Source organism: Pieris rapae, chromosome 20 (genome assembly GCF_905147795.1).
Source record: "Pieris rapae chromosome 20, ilPieRapa1.1, whole genome shotgun sequence".
In the NCBI taxonomy this organism is placed as follows: Eukaryota; Metazoa; Arthropoda; class Insecta; order Lepidoptera; family Pieridae; genus Pieris; species Pieris rapae.
The window spans coordinates 4,866,903-4,884,853 of NC_059528.1; the positions used below are offsets into that span (position 1 = coordinate 4,866,903).

Genomic DNA, 17,951 nt, shown 5'->3' on the forward strand with positions numbered 1-17,951 from the left:
ACTATTTGATCAAGCATTTGAAACTCAATATTGATGTCAACACAATCTGCAAGCTGATATATCATCATGTAGTTCCCTTACTCTAGGTTTCAATATACACAGACCGTTCAAATGCAACATAAAGTATACCCAGATTTTTCATATTGTTGCAATATTGTGACTATAAGTATCTAGTAAAATTAATATGGAATTGAAAATATAACATTTCAGCTTAGTTGGTAATTTTTTTTCAATGGTTTGAACACATGTACACAGATCATTAGCTTTATCAAAATGCCATAATAGCTATAACTATTAGATTACAATTTAAATTTAACACCAAAATATTATATTATGTAATAAAGTCTTGGCTAATTGTTAAAAGTCTAGAGCTGACCTTATTTAAGTGCCAAGAAAAAGCGACTTTGATTGAGAACCTGGGATTAAAAAGTTAAGCTCTCATTAAATATTAACTTAATTAAGCTAATTTCAACTTACGGCTTATGGTACTTGAGCAAACTTTTTCTTTTAATTTATTTCCGAAAGCACTTAAGAAATATCTTTTAAGTAATGCATAATTAAATAACTGTAAAGTATTGCGTTTCTCCCACGGCTTGGTACGGCTTAATATGACATACTCGTGGGTAGATGAGAATAAGATTCAAAGACTTACATGATTACAGGGCAATTGTAAATTATTTAACGCTTAAAAACAATACATTACCACTCAATATTTTATAAAGATTTTGCTTTAAGTATTATTAGTTATGAATAAATTAAATAAAATAGAGAATTCCTTATAAATTATATAGTGTATTAAATCTTCGTACGTATTTGTTGTTTCTGATAGTTCAGTGACTGATTTTATTTGAAAATATAATAAAATCTTTGATTGATTTTTTTTTGTTTAAAAGGACTCTAATTTTATGTGTTTACTAATTTATATGTTTAATAATTATATGTTACAGTCATCGTTGTATTGTAAATATTAAATTAACCTTTTTATCTAATTATAGTATGAAAAGTGTAAATAAAATGAGTTCGTGCGCTAGAGACAACACAGAGCAATTTAAACAAAACTTGTGTAATGTATATCTGCATACAACCAATATACACATCATGGGATTACATGAAATATGGGACCAATCCATCAACTTTGAGTAGCATTACTAAGTACAGTGACAGCCTTCGTGAATGATTGATTTTACCTCACGCCTTAACAATACTATTACAATGATGAAAACCATGATGCTCTTTTATATCCTAATGTTTTCAGAAAGATACCTTCACTGTGCAGTGCTACAAGATACGGTTGATTCTAAGCGCTACGAAAATCGTAGAGGGTGGCATGCTACGAAACTCGATATATATTAAATTTGAAAGTAGAAGAAATCGGTCATTATCGATCCTTGTAATATTTAGAATACTTTTAAAATAGAAAAACAGTAATTATTACCTCCTGGATTAGATTTTTTTGACTAACCTTTATAAGTGAAAGGTCTTTTGAAATAGGTATTTAATATCCAGGGTGAATATTAAATGTCTATAATTTAAGCTTTAATTAGTATTATAAAGAGAAAAACACGTAATGTGTACAAAAATATAACAGTAACAAGTAGATAGAGACACTTTAGTCTAAGAGGAAAATTATCGCGAACAATAGAGCAATCTACGGACAAAGGCAAGTAAAGGGCATTAGAGTAACGACACCATCTCCCGAGCCCGTCACGCTCCAGTCGGTCCAATATCGGGCCCAGTAGACCTTACCGTACCACAGAGTATCCTTGGGGAAGGGACACACTCACAACACCTCATCGATTGATAAACAAACGCGGGCGCGGCGAACGCCTGTTGCGCGGAAATGCCCCGATCTTATAATGACAATCTCAAAATGACGGATTATCAGGATAATAGATCAGTAAAATCACTGATTATTAGATATTATACACATATTTTTAATAAATATATCGAGTGTGTTTTAACCAAACATTTTAAACCACGCACTTAACTATAAATTTAATTATCCTTGGAACACAGAGTGAACAGTGTGAGAGAAACCAAAAAATATTTTTATTATTTACAAATATTCCTACGCGTCGTAAAGTAAATATCAGTGAATAGTTGTAGTTTAAAATAGCGTAATTTTAAAATTTCTTGTCATTTTGAGTCATTATAAGGGCATAACTCACCGGGTAAAAGGGCGAGAAGCGCCAAGGCCGCCAGAATGGGGGCCATGGCGAGCGCGCGGGCATACCACACCCGCGCCCGCTGCGCTAGCACGGCGCGCTCATGCGGCCAATTGACTAACACGGCCGGCCCGTGCGGCGCTCGGCGCGGGACTAACCCCGCCACGGCCCGGGATCTTCGGGTAACGGGGTTGCCATAACGAAATTTATTGTACCCTAAATGTGACAGAAAATTCACGTATATGTCTTTATAAATTATAAGGACAATATAAAAAAATTCAATTACAATCCTGGTAAATCAGATCATCAGATAAGTGTTATATTTTTATTATAACAATTATACGACATAGAAATTTAAACATTTTATTTATTTAATAGGTTTTAAGTTTACGATAATTTTCTACATTTTCTAGTCCTTGCTAGAGTCAACGAATTATGCTACGCCGTAGCAGAATTCATGCTACGCGGCATATTGTTGTATCATAATATTAACTAACTTTATCATAGTGTATTGAGGTAAAAGTAGCAAATTGCCTTTTATAACCCTTATATAGTTATATATGTATATATGTATCTGTCCTTTCTATTCGATTTAACATATGCCCTCGATTTACACTTAATACGAAAACATATGAAAAGGAAAAAATAAAAACACAAAGGACCCTAAAATCTGGCAAAATTACAATGATCAGGAGGCTTCCACATCAACCCTCAAACTTCCCGCGTCTCTCCCCGCGCGGTCTGCGCAGCCTTCAGGTGCGCGAAACCTGAGCCCTGCCCCTTGAAAAATCCTGAGATCTCTATAATCAAAAACTCGTTATAATGTGGCTAAAAGGTGCAAGTAGGGCAGCCTTGGCAAGGTCGCCCGGGAGAGGGACCCAGTGCAATATTAATCACGACCCATCTCACCCAACCGCGGATATCTAGTTCATCAAGGACTTAAATTTAATTAGTTTAATGCCTCGCCTTAAGAATGTGTGAGTTATACCGTTATGTACGCCGTATTTATAAATATTATCGAAAATATCTCCAATATTTGTATATAATAAGTTTGATTAGTATAATAGGATTGATTGAAAGATGTGATTTCTTAAGTACAGTTACAATTTCTATCTTTAATATATGTAACAATAAAATAATTACGTTATCAGTTTAGAGACTGATTTTCATCGTAAATATATACGAAAACACTCATTACGCTCAAAAGTAGCGCTTTGACGCCGATAATTTTTACAAAGTGACGTTTTTGCGAAATTCTCGTGAAACTAATTGGTAAGTGAAAATCTAATTACAGGACATTACGCCCTAACGGCAGGATCACTCCGTAATTATGAGGAATTATTTACACAGTCGAAATATAAGGAAAATATATTTGTCTCACAAAGAACGGTAGAGGATTCAATAGTTGTGGAATGGATTAATTATACTCGTTAAACTATTACCCAATGAAGCAAACAGACACTTTTCTGTGACGCTTTTTTTCTTCGATTTTTTTAAGTTATACCATCGCCCATGGACACTACACTGCCAGAAGGGTCGCGAGCGAGGTGCCGGCCTTTTATGAATTGGTACGCTCTTTAAAAAAAACACTGTTTTAACGGATTGAAGTTATGTATTATTGTATTTAAACTCATAATTATTTAAACATAATTTTAATTATGTTTAAATAATTATTTATAGTTTATTGTAAAAAAAGGTTTTTTCTACACCTGTGATACTTTTTTGACATTTAACACCTTTTGTCTTCAGTCACATATTATATAGTTAGTTAGTCATTTTGACTTATTAGTTAATTCACCTTAGTAGGTGACTTTATTGCACTAATGGCGACAATATTAAGGTCTAAGTCTGTGATTTTTGTGTCTTCATTACTTATTTTACTGATAGGATCTAATGTTATATGCGATTAGCCTTCTGTATTGGACACAGGCCGTCGACTTTTTGGGTGACTAGACATTACGGTTTCCTTCGCCATACCAGCGAGTGTTAAATGCGCGCATAGATAAAAAGTCCATTGGTGCACAGCTGGGTCAAGGATGAGACATCGAACCTCAAGAACAAGAGCCGCATGCTGAATCCTCTTGGTCAACGCAGCCCTCAATGTTTTATTACATCATTAAATAACGTCGTTTAGTCCTTTGTAGCGACCAAAATGCCATTATTCACCACGTTTACTTATATCGGTTAATGAAGATTTATTTAAATGTTAACTGATGTTTTAACCAAAAGTTATGCATGTTTATTAATTATCAAAATAAAATTTAATACGAATCGACTCATATACTAAAAATATATTTTTAATCCGCTATGATTAGCAACAATTGAGTAAAATCTATTGGGTCATATTTCAGCAAAACTTCCAAAATCAACCTTCAGTGACGCAATAGGTAATAAAATATAGTTATAGTTCTGTTTACGTTACAAACGACATACGATATATGATGTCTTTATCGAATTTCAATTTCCGAAACATCTCAAACCTTGAAAGTGACAACGAGAAAATTTGATACCTACAGCAGAGCGGCATCTTTCGCATTTTACAAATAGATTTATCTTAACTTGTTATTGTTAAATAATCTTAATATATATAAATCTCCAGTCACGATGTTTGTCCGCGATGGACTCCTAAACTACTTAACCGATTTTTAATTAAATTGGCACACCGTGAGCAGTCTGGTGCAACTTAAGAGATAGGATAGCTTAGATCTTTAATTATAGTCGCAATTTTATTTTATTGCAAATTATTTGTCTATAATTGACAGTCACAATTATCTGTTAACTCCAATAGATTCTAACAGATATCGATACTTTTCGACTGGATTGAGTAAGTAATCAATAGATGGCACTGCTATGGTAAACCGACAAACGTGTCATATAAGCTACAATTCAATATTATGATTACCACGTGAGGCTAAAGTATAAATTAAATTTATTTTGTGAATCATAATAAAAATATCAATGTTAATCGAAATTTTTGTTATTGCAAAATACATAGGCATTTAATGATGTACAGTCATCTAACCGCCTGCGGGCTATTCTCAAGCTCGCGGGGCGTACAAAACATAAAAGCGATACGTACTAGTCAAATGAAATATTCATGCTTCTTATTTAGATCTTTTATTTTTATAACTTAGAACAGAATATAAATATATAGACATGGAAATATTCCAATTATATTTCTAAATGAAATTAAAAAATTGTAAGTTAAATAAATTATTTTATTTTATTTAACTTACAATTCTTTTTTAAGTTAATTAAATAAGTAAATTTGCACCGCTCTAACAACATCTTGCGCGAGTTTTACCTGACGTGGTCCCGGGTTCGTTTACTATACCTAGCCGTATCAGTTATTTCATATATACTTTTTATAGCAATAAAGAACAAGGAAGACTTTACCTTAAGTCTACGAAGAATACTCCAATAATCTGTGTTTTTCTAAAAGATAATAAGAAACAATAAAAAAAATTAATTTTTTTTATGTTTAAAGAAATTTATTCATGTAAAACAGATTTTTTTATAATATTTTATCTTTTATCTTATATATCTGCAAAAAGTATAATATATATATATATATATACTATAAATAATTACAATATACGATAGAGATATGGAGCAATTTTAATAAATTTTTCCCTTCCTAATTTCGCGCTGTTTACATAATATTTTATAGATTTGATAAATAGATGAATTAATACAACACCCTACAGCTTAAATACGATTATAAAATAATACGGAAAAAATATTTGATATAAATTTAAATCTACTATCATATATTTTATATTACATTAAACACTTCGGTTTCATTAAGTCGATCAAAAGTGTACCAATGTCTCTGTTATAAAATTGGCTTTTATTTGGATACTGTGTCTAATCACTCAATTACTGAAACCAGGTTGCAATAAAACCAAATAATCCGGCCACTTAGTAAAAACGGATTACAATAATTAAAATTACATACAAAAATATTATAATAGAGGACCAGTCTTCTCATGTTTCGATCAGGGGTATTTTTTGTTACATTACAACAGTATATATTAGAGTATGCTCTCAATGCTATTTAGTTGAGTCTAATATTTTATTCGGGTAAAATAAAAATGTACAGTTTACACGACAAAGTTGCTATAGTAACTGGGGGAGCTTGTGGTATTGGTGCAAGTGTTGTTAAGGAATTTGTAAAGGAAGGAGCTAAAGTAAGAGAAAAATATCTTTAACGTGTAAAAAAGGCCGCTTACCTCCTTGTCTTTTAAAATGATATAAAAACTTATGTAATCTGTAGCCAAGACCCGGTTTGTAGTGGCCCTAGAATATTCTTATTATGTATTCAAATGAATTTATTTCGTACCCGACTTCTGTACTTTGGTTATATAATTGATAAGTCTAAAGAAACAAGTTTACTATGTGAAAAATTTGCATTTATTACTGAAAAACAATTTACATATTTAGTAAAATACATATTCAAAATCATCATTCATCTAGGTAAAATAATGAAGACTTATGAACGTCAATAAATAAATACACATTAAAGGATTCTAATTTTACATTTACTGCCAGTTCTCAAATCAAGGGCGCAGTATGGACGAGAAGAACTGACAATAAACTCTTCGCCAGTCTTTTGAATCGCCAAGATTTCTTTTTTCTTACAAAATGTTCGTAAGGAGCTCCAACAATAACACCATGTTCCACATGGCATTTGTATGTTAAATATAAAGAAAATAAACGAAGATGTGTCACACATACGCGTGGTGAAAAAGGGTCAGGCTCTTACATTCTCATGGCAAAAACATCCACGAAAGCGAATTCAAGTCCTACCAGTCACCACGAGTAGCTCCCGTTTACGAGTATGACGCATGACCAGCCATCGGCCCCCTCGCCATATTTAATGATGAATAAAATCTACACTATGTTATTTAACTCGTATATTGTATACCTCTTAACAAAACTTATCAACTAATCACGCACAGAAAATCGATTAAATATGAGTTTAAAATAATAGTTTTATTTCCTATTTGTTTGTACATTGGCTGAGTTCACAAGAGTTGCTTGCTATATTGTTAGTTATAAGATTTAGGCATATAAGTTTATTTTTTTAATGTTTTTATGTAGGATAATTGGTGTGGGAATTATTTTGGAGTTCTATCGAATTAGTAGTAACTGTTAAGATAAAAATGTAGTAGAAAAAATAAATAAATAAAAATAAATAAATAAATAAAATTTCAGGTAACGATTCTAGACGTTAACCAGCAATCCGGCAAACAAATAGAAGATGAATTGTCAATAACATATGGAGAGCGTATCCAGTTTTTGTTCTGTGATGTCACTGATGAGAAGCAGCTCATGAACGCTTTCGATGAAGTCACTGCGCGATGGGGTAGTTTAGATCTCGTAGTAAACAACGCTGGGATTGCTGATGAGTCATTTCCTATGTATAAGAAACAAATCGCTTTAAATTTTGTAAGTAATTTACCTTTCTAAAACAGAGGACAAACTCACCTGATGTTAAATAATCCACCCATGGACACTCACATTGTCAGAGGACGAGTACGTTGTCGGCCTTTTATGAATGCATAAAATAAAGTTCATCTTACCCCAAACTTGTTGTTCGCAGACGTTTCCATAGGTTATGGGCTTACTACATACATCAATTTAATGAAGTGATTTAACGATTTAAGATAAAACTTAAATTGACTAAACTCTGCTATATATTATGGCGTGCAATTATTTAAATATTGTGCGTTTATATATTTATTAAGCTTCTCACGTAAAAAAAAACATTTTTTTGTAATGAGAAATAAAGTTCTTTCATCATAAACGGTCATTGATAAATATGCCGCAGGCTTCAGTGTGCGACTAACAATGTCAATCATCACTGGGGCCGTAGGTTCGATCCACCGCTATGCATCAATGGACTTTAGATGTGCGTATTAAAAACTCGCTCGTACGGTGAAGGAAATTATCGCCATGCTTCAGTGGCATCGACGGTGGATCCACTTTCCTATCAGAAAAAGAAACAATTGAACACGAAACCGAAACAGAAAACGGAGGTCGAGACATTTCAGACATTGATATTGATCTTATATTTTAATCTAAATATTTTATGAAATAAATTTTAGTTATTTTACGGACCCGTTTCTAAAAATTCCTTAACTTAATAGAAATACTTGAGGGTAACAAGTCAGTTTTATTATTTTAAAGCATATTTTTATCCTGAATTTCTAACCGTTGAAAGCAAGTAAAATTTTCATTATGTAAATTTCTTTATACACTAGAATTTGTTCCTTTATAGAATAGGAGGCAAACGGGCAGGAGGCTCACATGATGTTAAGTCATAGGCCCGCCCATGGACACTCACATTGCCAGTAGGCTCACAAGTGAGTTGCCGGCCTTTCATGAATTGGTACAGTTGTAAATCCCAAATTTATACATTATATAATAATTTATTGTGAGTATTTTGTTTAAAAAACAAATGGAACCATAAATTATTTAATTTATTAAGGCTCATCAGGTAAAGATGATATATAATTGACACAATGGTCTATTCATAACTTTGACGTACAGACGACTGTCATCACGTCGACGTTAAAGGCGATGGAGGTGATGCGTAAGGACAAAGAGGGAAAAGGGGGCACGATCATCAACGTATCATCGATATTGGGGCTGATGAGGGTTTCCCCTGGGCCTTTCGTGTACGGTGCCATCAAAAATGCTCTAGTACACTTTGGAAGCACTATTGGGGTAAGATAAATACCGCGTTAGTAACACAATATCGTCTCCAAAGGTAAACAGGATTATTTCCAAAAATCATAATATCAAAATGGCTAGCACTTAAAAGCTCTTGAATATTATATCGAACAAAGGTAAATTGTTACAAAAGATTTTTTATAGAACATACAGCATACATATAGAACAAACATAGAGCAAACGGGCAGGGGGCTCACCTAATGTTAAGTGATACCGCCGCCCATGGACACTCTCAATGCCAGCTCGCGAAATTTATTTATTATTAAAATGAAGTTTATGTAAGTGACGCTTGGGAATTATTTCTTCACTTTAAAATTTATTATAGAGATTAGCCAGGTCTTTTGGTTTCTCAGAAAACGTTAAATAAAGCCTATTTTTATTTAGTGTATTTTTTTTAATAATTTATTATTACTAACCTAACTTTTTTTGTGTTTTGTGTTTATGTCCAATTAGGTTACAAGGTATTAGACTATTTAACCCTTTTTGTTTGTTTCAGATGGATGAGTATTATTCCCGCACAAATGTAAGAGTTATAACTATATGTTTCGGACTCACTCAAACCAGTATCATTCATAATACTAAAAGTTTTGACGAACAAATCAATACGGACGCGGATAAGATCTTACAAGACGTTTTAGTTCGCAGTCCGGGACAAACGTAGGTGACTTAATTAATTAATTAATCAGTGGTGTTACCTCTTTTAGGACTTGGCCTCAGATTTCTAATTCTGTTTCGTGGTCATATTTAAATCTAATAAGCAAATAGGTGATCAGCCACCAGTGCCTGTCACACGTCGTCGACTTTTTGGGTCTAAGACATGTCGGTTTCCTCACAATGTTTTCCTTTACCTTTCGAGCAAATGTTAAATGCACACATAGAAAGAAACTCCATTGGTGCACAGCCGGGGATCGAACCTACGACCTCAGGTATGAGAGTCGCACGCTGAAGCCACTAGACCAACACTGCTCTTTAGGTGACTTAATAATTTCGACAATTCCGAATATCAATAAAGAGCCATGTTAATTTACTCAAGTTAATTAATAATCCATAACATCTGACGACGTAACGGCAATACATAATTTAGATGTAGTGCTTATATTATGTTTCGATGTTTTAAACAGATTTATCGTGCCATTATTAGCCAATTAACTTAGCTCGGTGCATCAATTGTTTCTTGCTATCTGGTGACAGGAATATCTACAAAATGAACCGTAGATATGTAGACGTATTTTTATTTCCTTTTGTTAAACAAGCTCATAACTTAACAGTTATAACTAATAAGATATAAATATTGAATACCGATACCTGGACAAGTTACTTATAAGTTATAAACCAATGATAAAGCTGTTTACAACCTAAATAAGTAAAACCAAATGAAGCCAAATATGACAGGCATGAAATCGTGACCAAAAACACTACTATTTATCTTGATAAACTTAACAGCTGGTTAAGATGCAATGTGTGTGTACAATTCATTATGATTTTATGTAAATTTACTGAAATTTAATTGATTTTGAAGAGTTTGCAAATAATATTGCCATAGTAGAATATATTCTCTATAAACAGCACAGACATTGCCGCCAAAGGAGTCGCAGAGAGTTACAAAAACGGTACAAGTGGAAGCACTTGGCTGGTAAATAACGGCGTCATATCGGATATCACGTCGAGCATAGTCAAAGCATACGATGTGATGAGTGAACACGTTTTTGCGCAGCGTTAAAAACCTTTTTTTTCACTAGATTGATTAACATTATAATGACAAGATTAAGATAGAAATGTTTTATTTGTTTACATAAAATATAATTGCAGTAATTGTATTTTTTTTTAAATACATCTCAAGTAGAATTTTAAAATCAACTTGTCAACAACGTTATGTAGTCTATTGTATTAGAATATAGAATTACGGGGTTTTAACTAAGTACCTAAACATCTCATCATCATACAATCAATAAACAATCATCATCAACATGAAAAATGTCATATTATTTTATTAGGCATAGAAAAATAAGTATTGATTTTAGCCGTCACATTGACACTATGGAACAACAAAGATGAAGTATTAATTTGTTAATGTCAAATCTCCATAGCGAATCTGTCAACATTGAAATAGGTTACCTATACCCTAGTCTGTAACGAAAAGTGAAAAACTTAGGTTGTTTTCGTGTTTTGATTCCGCTATGATCTTTTGTATTTTACATATTAACTAATTCAGGAAAAGTTATCAAAATGAACCAGACAATAAATGTGGATCAACTCAACTCTGCACTAACATCACTTAGAACGCTCCGGTCTAGTGTAAGCCATGTCTTTGAAACGCTTTCAAACGGTCTTCGGGCTGATCACGGCGAAGATGGTAAAGACAAATTTCTATCCGAGCTACAAGAACTACTGAATAATGTTAATATAAATGTACGAGATTTAGAACAAACTGTAAACAGCTTGCCAATACCAACCGCACCTTTTAATTTAGGCAACACGACATTTTTAAGTCAAGACACGACGCAAGATCGGCAAGCTTTATATACTCAATTGGTCAATAGTTACAAATGGACTGACAAAATACATGAGTACAGTTCTTTCGCATACACGTTATTAAATCAAAACTCTCTTAAAAGATCCAATATCAACTCAGCCACAAAAAGACGTGGTAAAATGCAAAGTAATCACAATGTTGCTCCCTTACAAGTAGACAATGTAATAAATAATATTGGTAGATCATACAATGACATGAAAATAACTATATCACGTCCATTTGCCAGCAATGCTGTTGTACAAATTAATTTAAGCCATGTCCTTAAAGCAGTAGTAGCTTTTAAAGGACTCCTAATGGAGTGGGTGATGGTAAAGGGCTATGGAGAAACCTTAGATTTATGGACAGAATCAAGGCATAATGTTTTCCGTAAAGTAACTGAGAATGCCCACGCAGCTATGTTGCATTTTTACTCTCCAATGATACCAGAGTTAGCAGTTCGCTCCTTTATGACTTGGCTGCATAGTTATGTAAACTTGTTTAGTGATCCGTGTAAGAGATGTGGGTGCCATCTCCACCACACATCAATGCTTCCCCCTGCATGGCGTGACTTTCGCTCACTTGAACCATTCCATGATGAATGCAAACAATAGTCTATGTGGTATTGAATGAGAAAGTGAAATGCATACCAGTGTACTGTTTACTTTCTCATTCAATACATAAACTGGAATAGTATAATATTGTTAGATTATAATTTTGGTTAATAAAATAGCTGTTACACTGCACATATTTTTAATTTAAGACAAATCTGTCATATTACTTAGACTAATTTAAAATCAGGGAATTATTTAAGATAATATGAATGTACAATTATTTCCTATACAATTAAAATGTTCTGTAATAAAGTTTGAAGATACATATTATTGTGTTTTGCTCAGCTGTTAAAAATTCATTAATATAATAATTGTAATATGCATAAACATTTAACTTGATATATCTTCAATGCACACAGAAGTTGTATGCTTTTTAATTAAAAATTAGGCTCTCTCAATTGTAATTCTAAATAGATAGAATATAAAAGGTAAATAAAAATAAATTATAACGATGATAAACTTGGCATGATACAAATGGTGGTTGCTAGGAAGAAGGTCGCCAGTTGCCCTCCTTATCCCCCCCTTTTCATTTAATTATGTTCAATTTTGATATTATAATGAAACAAAGTGTTAATAAATAAATAAAGAAAATAATCAAGAAATTTTATGTATATACATAATTAACAATTTATTTATAAAATATTTTATACATTAATTTTTTAAACTACATAAAAGGCTTGCAAATGGCAACAGTATGATCTACACTACAGCTTACATTCAAAACATGAGCCCCTACACTGACTTTCAATGGAAAATGCTGGTCCTTACCATGACCTAAACCAAGACAACCATGTCTATTTCGACCCCATGTATACAAGTCCCCATTATTTGTTATTGCTGCTAAATGACCAATGCCACATGATACCTTTTGTACCATACATTCAGAATTAAACTCATTTCTTCCAAATAAGGTAGGTGGTATTTGTTTTGGATTTGCTGTGTGGTGGACATTTGGGCCAAGTCCTAGTAAACCAAATCCCCAAACAAAAACGTCGCCTTGATCTAAAAAAAAATAGTACTCAATGAGAGATTTAAAGAACTCTACTTTGAATTTGAAAAGAGAAAATTTTACTCACACAAAATTGTGTGAGTAAAATTTATATTGTCAGGAGCTATTGAAACTAGTTGTAAGTTAAAAAAACCTCACCATTACAAATAAGACAGAAGGAACCTCCAGCTGCAATATCAACAATTTTTCCCAGGCCTTTTGTGAAATTGACCAAAGCATATGACATGTTTACTTGCTGTTGTTTTGATGACATTGGAATTTGTCCATATTCTGAATTACCCCAGCCAAAGATTTCACCTTTATCTGAAAGAAAAATGCACAATCACAAATATAAAATTTAAGCTAAAACTTTAACTAAATTTATTAATTATGTAGTATATTAGTAAGTTTATAGAAACATACCATTTAAAGCAAGTACACAGTCAACTGTAGATGCAACTTTGATAATTTTTTCACTTGTTATGTCACCTTTCACAGCGGCTGGTGGCCCTTGATTGTCAAAATTACCCAGACCTGTCTGCCCATCTGCACCCCACCCACAGGAGTATACTTTACCCGATTCTGTCACAAAAAGACTGCAACAATATTCATTGCATAAAAATAATTAAAAATTATTGTCAGAGTTACTTATGCCTAATAAATGTCAATGCAGGAGAGTTCTTATATTATATTTTTTAATATAGAATATATTATCAATAATTTAACTAACTTTAATTAGGTATATAATATTTGCATGCTAATTTTTAATTGCTGATTAAACAGTTTTTTGTAATACATGCATCTAGTATACCACAATACATACCTTTGCAAATTGATGTTTTTTTTTATTATTCTTTATTACAGATTTTGTTATACCATACATTTAGAACATTTAATTACAAAACTGAAAGATATTTGATATACATATTGTAGAGATTAAGACATAATATTACAAGTTATTTATTGAAGACTATTGTTTAAATGCTTTTTCCTTAAGTTGCGTGTTGGTAAATGTTAAATAATTATTACAAAATATAAACTTAATTTTGAAAAATTAAATTGTACACACCTATGATCTTGTCCTGCACATATATCAATAATTTGTTCTTTCCCGAGTTTGCTTATATGGTGGGAATGCATACTCCCTCTGTATTCCTCTGAATTATTGATTTTCCTACCACATTGGCCATATGCATTATTACCAAGTGAGTAAACTCCTTCATTGTCAGTAAGTATAAGAGTATGTGCCCTTCCAGCAGCTACACCTATAACCTTGAAATTTTACAGTGATATATTTACAAAATTTCCAGAAAATACATTGCAAATATATATTGTTTTGTTACTTCAAAAAGTTCTAATATACCCAGGTACAATCTTTAGTGTAATAATAACTACTACAATTTAACACACACAAATTTGATTTGATTAGATACTAAAAACTTACTAAAGTAATAAACTAATAATTTAGTTAGTATGAGAAAATATTTTACTTTTCATTCCCAAATATATCAAACCATGCTACTACAATCAGGAAGTTCATTACAAAGTTCATACTCTAGGTATGTATTATTGATGATACATGTTGGAATACCTTATTTTCCAGTGATTTATATGGTACATAAATAGGCGCAGGACTAAGAAGCATTTCTAAAGGATGACCAATTCGAGGTGCATGATAGCCTATCTGTGAGTCTGTATTAATACCAGTGCCAAAAACCTTGTGTTGTTCATTGGTTTTAATGGCTGCAACTGTAAATCCATAGCCACATGCAATTTGTGTAACCTGAAAATTAACCTGTCCGTTAAAGGCACAAAAATAATAGCAATTCCTATAGACAGCCTTATTATTATTTATTTGAAGTAAATATTACCAATATAATCTAGAACATGTTAAGTATCTACTTACATCAAACCTCTCACAAAAACTTGATCTTATAGGATGCCAAGCTAATTTAAAGTCATTTATGTAAGATTTTTTAGCTCTCCTTTTATTGGGCATGTGTATTCCAAGAGCTCCGGTCTCTGCTAGTCCCCATACATACACACGTCTATCTGAACTTTTACTTACTGGGTACTGAAAAACTAAAAAAGGAATTACCCATTATTTCATTTATTTTAATTAATGCAACATATGCTGAATATATTATAGAATTCTTGTGGGTTTCTTTACACACGATTTTATAAAAGTGAAGACATTAGAAAAAAACATGGAAAAGAAAATTACTTGGTAGTAGTTCGTCTTCTTTAGGATCGTGAATTTTCTTTTTTGTAGTCGCAGTACGAAATATAAGGTTATTATTACTTCGAGACCGGAAAAGATTTTTAAGCGAATTCATGTTAGCGGTTTGTATTTAAATATTGCCACTAATTCATTTTCAAAATAAACTTTATCATTTTTTAATTCCAAATTCCATTTGTATTTCGTGCTTTACCGAATTTGACAGCTCTAGGCAAATTATGTCATTTTCAATTTCCAATCTTGAGTGTTGACAGACATGACTAGAGACGAGAAATTGGCGATTCGGCAACTTTCATACTCTATAGAAAAGAAATTTTAATTATTTTTTAACCCTAGAAAGATAATCATATTTTGTAATACGGAAAAGATAATCATGCGTAAAATTTACGCATGAATTTGAATTAGTTGTAGGTTTAGGTTTAATAGTTTATTTTAATGAATTCTATGTTATTATATATACTCATATATTAAATTAATTAATAATGCAGATAATTTGTTAAACTTCTTTATTTGTATTTAAAAAATAAACAAAACTTTAAACGTCTTCTATAAGTCAATAAAATAGTATAACACTTACTCTTCCTAATGAAAACTTATTTTTTATTCTAACAATCAGACTCATTTTAAGTAGAAAATCAACAGTAAGCTTTTCTTATAATTTAGGAACATACATTTACATAAAACTAAGTTACAAACAGCTTTGGCACATATCAGTATTATGCTCACGACATTACAACTTTTTTACATTTTTTGCAGGACGCATTTGCCTTTCTCCTTTTTTTAGAAGGACAAAAAGAACAATAAATCCTTTTTTTTTGCTACTAGCTCATTGCTATAGTCTTCGGATGTAACAGGCACTTTAATTGGCAAAATATCAGAAATTTTATCTCGCAAATATCTCTTCAAAGAAGGTACTTCTAAACGTCTACGCATAAACAAAGAAGACGGTCCCAAGCTAAGATTTTTCATAAATCTTTTGCGACTCAGAGGCTTTTCTCCTTTACGATTAACATTATGGCTGTAACTTACATATGCATTAATGCAGGCAATGTTAAGGCAGGCAAATTCCATAGAATAAAGCCATAGGCCATCTATTTGTCTTTCTACTACAGGACACCAGAGAACACATTTGGTCTAGCGTGTCAACGCCACCTTTTGTTTGATTATAATATATTATCATTTCTGGTTTGCCAGTAGCTTCGTTGATAGTAGCATTCTCCTCACAAGATGATAACAAATAAATCATTTTAGCCGGTTTCGGTTTGTAGGAGACGAAAGTAAGGGGTCCGTCAAAACAAAACATCGATGTCCCCACTAGCCTGGAGCGACTGTTTTTTAGCTCTTCCGGTATCTCACGTTTGTTTGATCGTATGGTTCCCACAATGGTTAACTTATAAGGTCCTTGGAGCAAGCTTGTTGCCAAAGGGATTGAGGTAAACCAATTGTCCTCTGTTGCAAGGCTACGATCCTACGAAAGGCCGATGTGGATACTGGTTGCTCAGTACTGCTTTGCTCTTCTAAGATATTACTTCCGCTTGGCGTCGGCTGTTCTTCTTGTATCTCATCTACAAACCCTTCTTCTGTGTCACTCTGCACTTCATCTTCACTGTCGTGGTCCGCTACTTTACTGTCGGTGTCCTCACACGGAAGCATCATCACTTTGCATAAGAGCGGCCAGGATTTCGTGTTCGTTTAAATTGGTACTCCCCATTGTATTATATATTTGCCTCAATATCTTTAAAAATGAAATAACTATATTAGTTATGATATAAAGTATTAAAAGTTACGAAACACAATAAAACTGTCATATGAGCCAAAATCATAAAAGTCACGATAAAGATAATCATGCGTAATTTTGACTCACCCGGTCGTTATATTTCAAAATCGGTGGCACTTACCTCATTGACACTTACGGCACGTGGCAGCTCCCAACGACGAATGAAATGTCCTAAACGCACAGCTATGGATTCGCGCTAATTAGAAAGTGAGAGCAATTTTTCGAAAACGCATGCGTAAATTTTACGCAGACTATCTTTCTAGGGTTAATAAAGATTGTCGTTGCTGGGAAATCTTTCCCAAAAATCTAATTAATTACTATTTAACATCTTCAAACACTGCTTAGTCTATTCAATTCACTGTTGTTTTTAAAGATTGTGACCTCATGCGGCACCCACTTTCAATAGAGCTCACAATTCACATAGAACCGAATATTCATCTAGGGTATGTCCAACACGTTCCTTTGATAATTTTAAGTTCTTACCTATATTTTTAACTCCACTTTTTTGTCATGCAAAAATTATTTTATTGCCTTTTTTAATAATTTCGTCAGTAACAGCCTCTTTAAGGCGTCCACTGCGTGCATCGTCCTCGGAACTCACTTCGACTTGTTTAAACTTCTAATTGGTTTTCCTGGGCCAGCCTTTTTAAGTCAGAATGTTTAACAAGCCAAACCTTAACTTCAATAGTATTCTTTTTCCAATATATCTCACAAACTAATAGAACAACATTTGGCAATAATAAGCGCCAAGTGTAAGTATTAGCACGCTGCACTAGGTAGCTAACTATATAAGAAGGTGAGGACTAACAACCTAACAAACCTATGGATGCCTGAGCTCTACAGTTGTACCCTAATAGATAATAATATATTTGTATAATATAAATAATAAGTATGGGATGTCTGCACCAAGAGACCTTAGCT

The 17,951-nt window shown here is 32.7% G+C and overlaps 4 protein-coding genes across 8 annotated transcripts in view; 2 read left to right on the forward strand and 2 right to left on the reverse strand.

Moving 5' to 3' along the window:
• Positions 1-2,299, reverse strand: part of LOC110993675 (neuronal acetylcholine receptor subunit alpha-7) — a 75,194-nt gene extending 72,895 nt beyond the window's left edge. For all 5 annotated transcript variants that reach the window (XM_045632678.1, XM_045632675.1, XM_045632679.1 and 2 more), the window contains exon 1: positions 2,169-2,299. In XM_045632678.1, coding sequence (XP_045488634.1) covers positions 2,169-2,214 — 46 coding nt within the window. In that variant the 5' untranslated portion in view covers positions 2,215-2,299. The remainder of the gene's footprint in view (positions 1-2,168) is intronic.
• Positions 2,300-6,243: 3,944 nt separating this feature from the next.
• On the forward strand, positions 6,244-10,717 carry LOC110993681 (15-hydroxyprostaglandin dehydrogenase [NAD(+)]-like). Its single transcript, XM_022260029.2, has 5 exons — positions 6,244-6,355; positions 7,383-7,616; positions 8,721-8,897; positions 9,400-9,560; positions 10,470-10,717. Exons 1-5 carry the CDS (start codon positions 6,260-6,262, stop codon positions 10,621-10,623), a joined length of 822 nt encoding a protein of 273 aa, XP_022115721.2. The 5' UTR covers positions 6,244-6,259; the 3' UTR covers positions 10,624-10,717.
• Positions 10,718-10,984: 267 nt separating this feature from the next.
• LOC110993676 (mediator of RNA polymerase II transcription subunit 27) lies at positions 10,985-12,158 on the forward strand. The gene has a single exon (XM_022260026.2). The coding sequence runs from the start codon at positions 11,130-11,132 to the stop codon at positions 12,024-12,026; it is 897 nt and encodes a 298-aa protein (XP_022115718.2). The 5' UTR covers positions 10,985-11,129; the 3' UTR covers positions 12,027-12,158.
• Positions 12,159-12,283: 125 nt separating this feature from the next.
• On the reverse strand, positions 12,284-15,475 carry LOC110993673 (RCC1-like G exchanging factor-like protein). The gene is made up of 7 exons (XM_022260023.2): positions 15,239-15,475; positions 14,921-15,096; positions 14,606-14,797; positions 14,084-14,286; positions 13,438-13,610; positions 13,174-13,338; positions 12,284-13,028 (listed from the first exon to the last, which is right to left on the reverse strand). The coding sequence occupies exons 1-7, from the start codon at positions 15,348-15,350 to the stop codon at positions 12,691-12,693; spliced, it is 1,359 nt and encodes a 452-aa protein (XP_022115715.1). The 5' UTR covers positions 15,351-15,475; the 3' UTR covers positions 12,284-12,690.
• Positions 15,476-17,951: the final 2,476 nt, after the last annotated feature.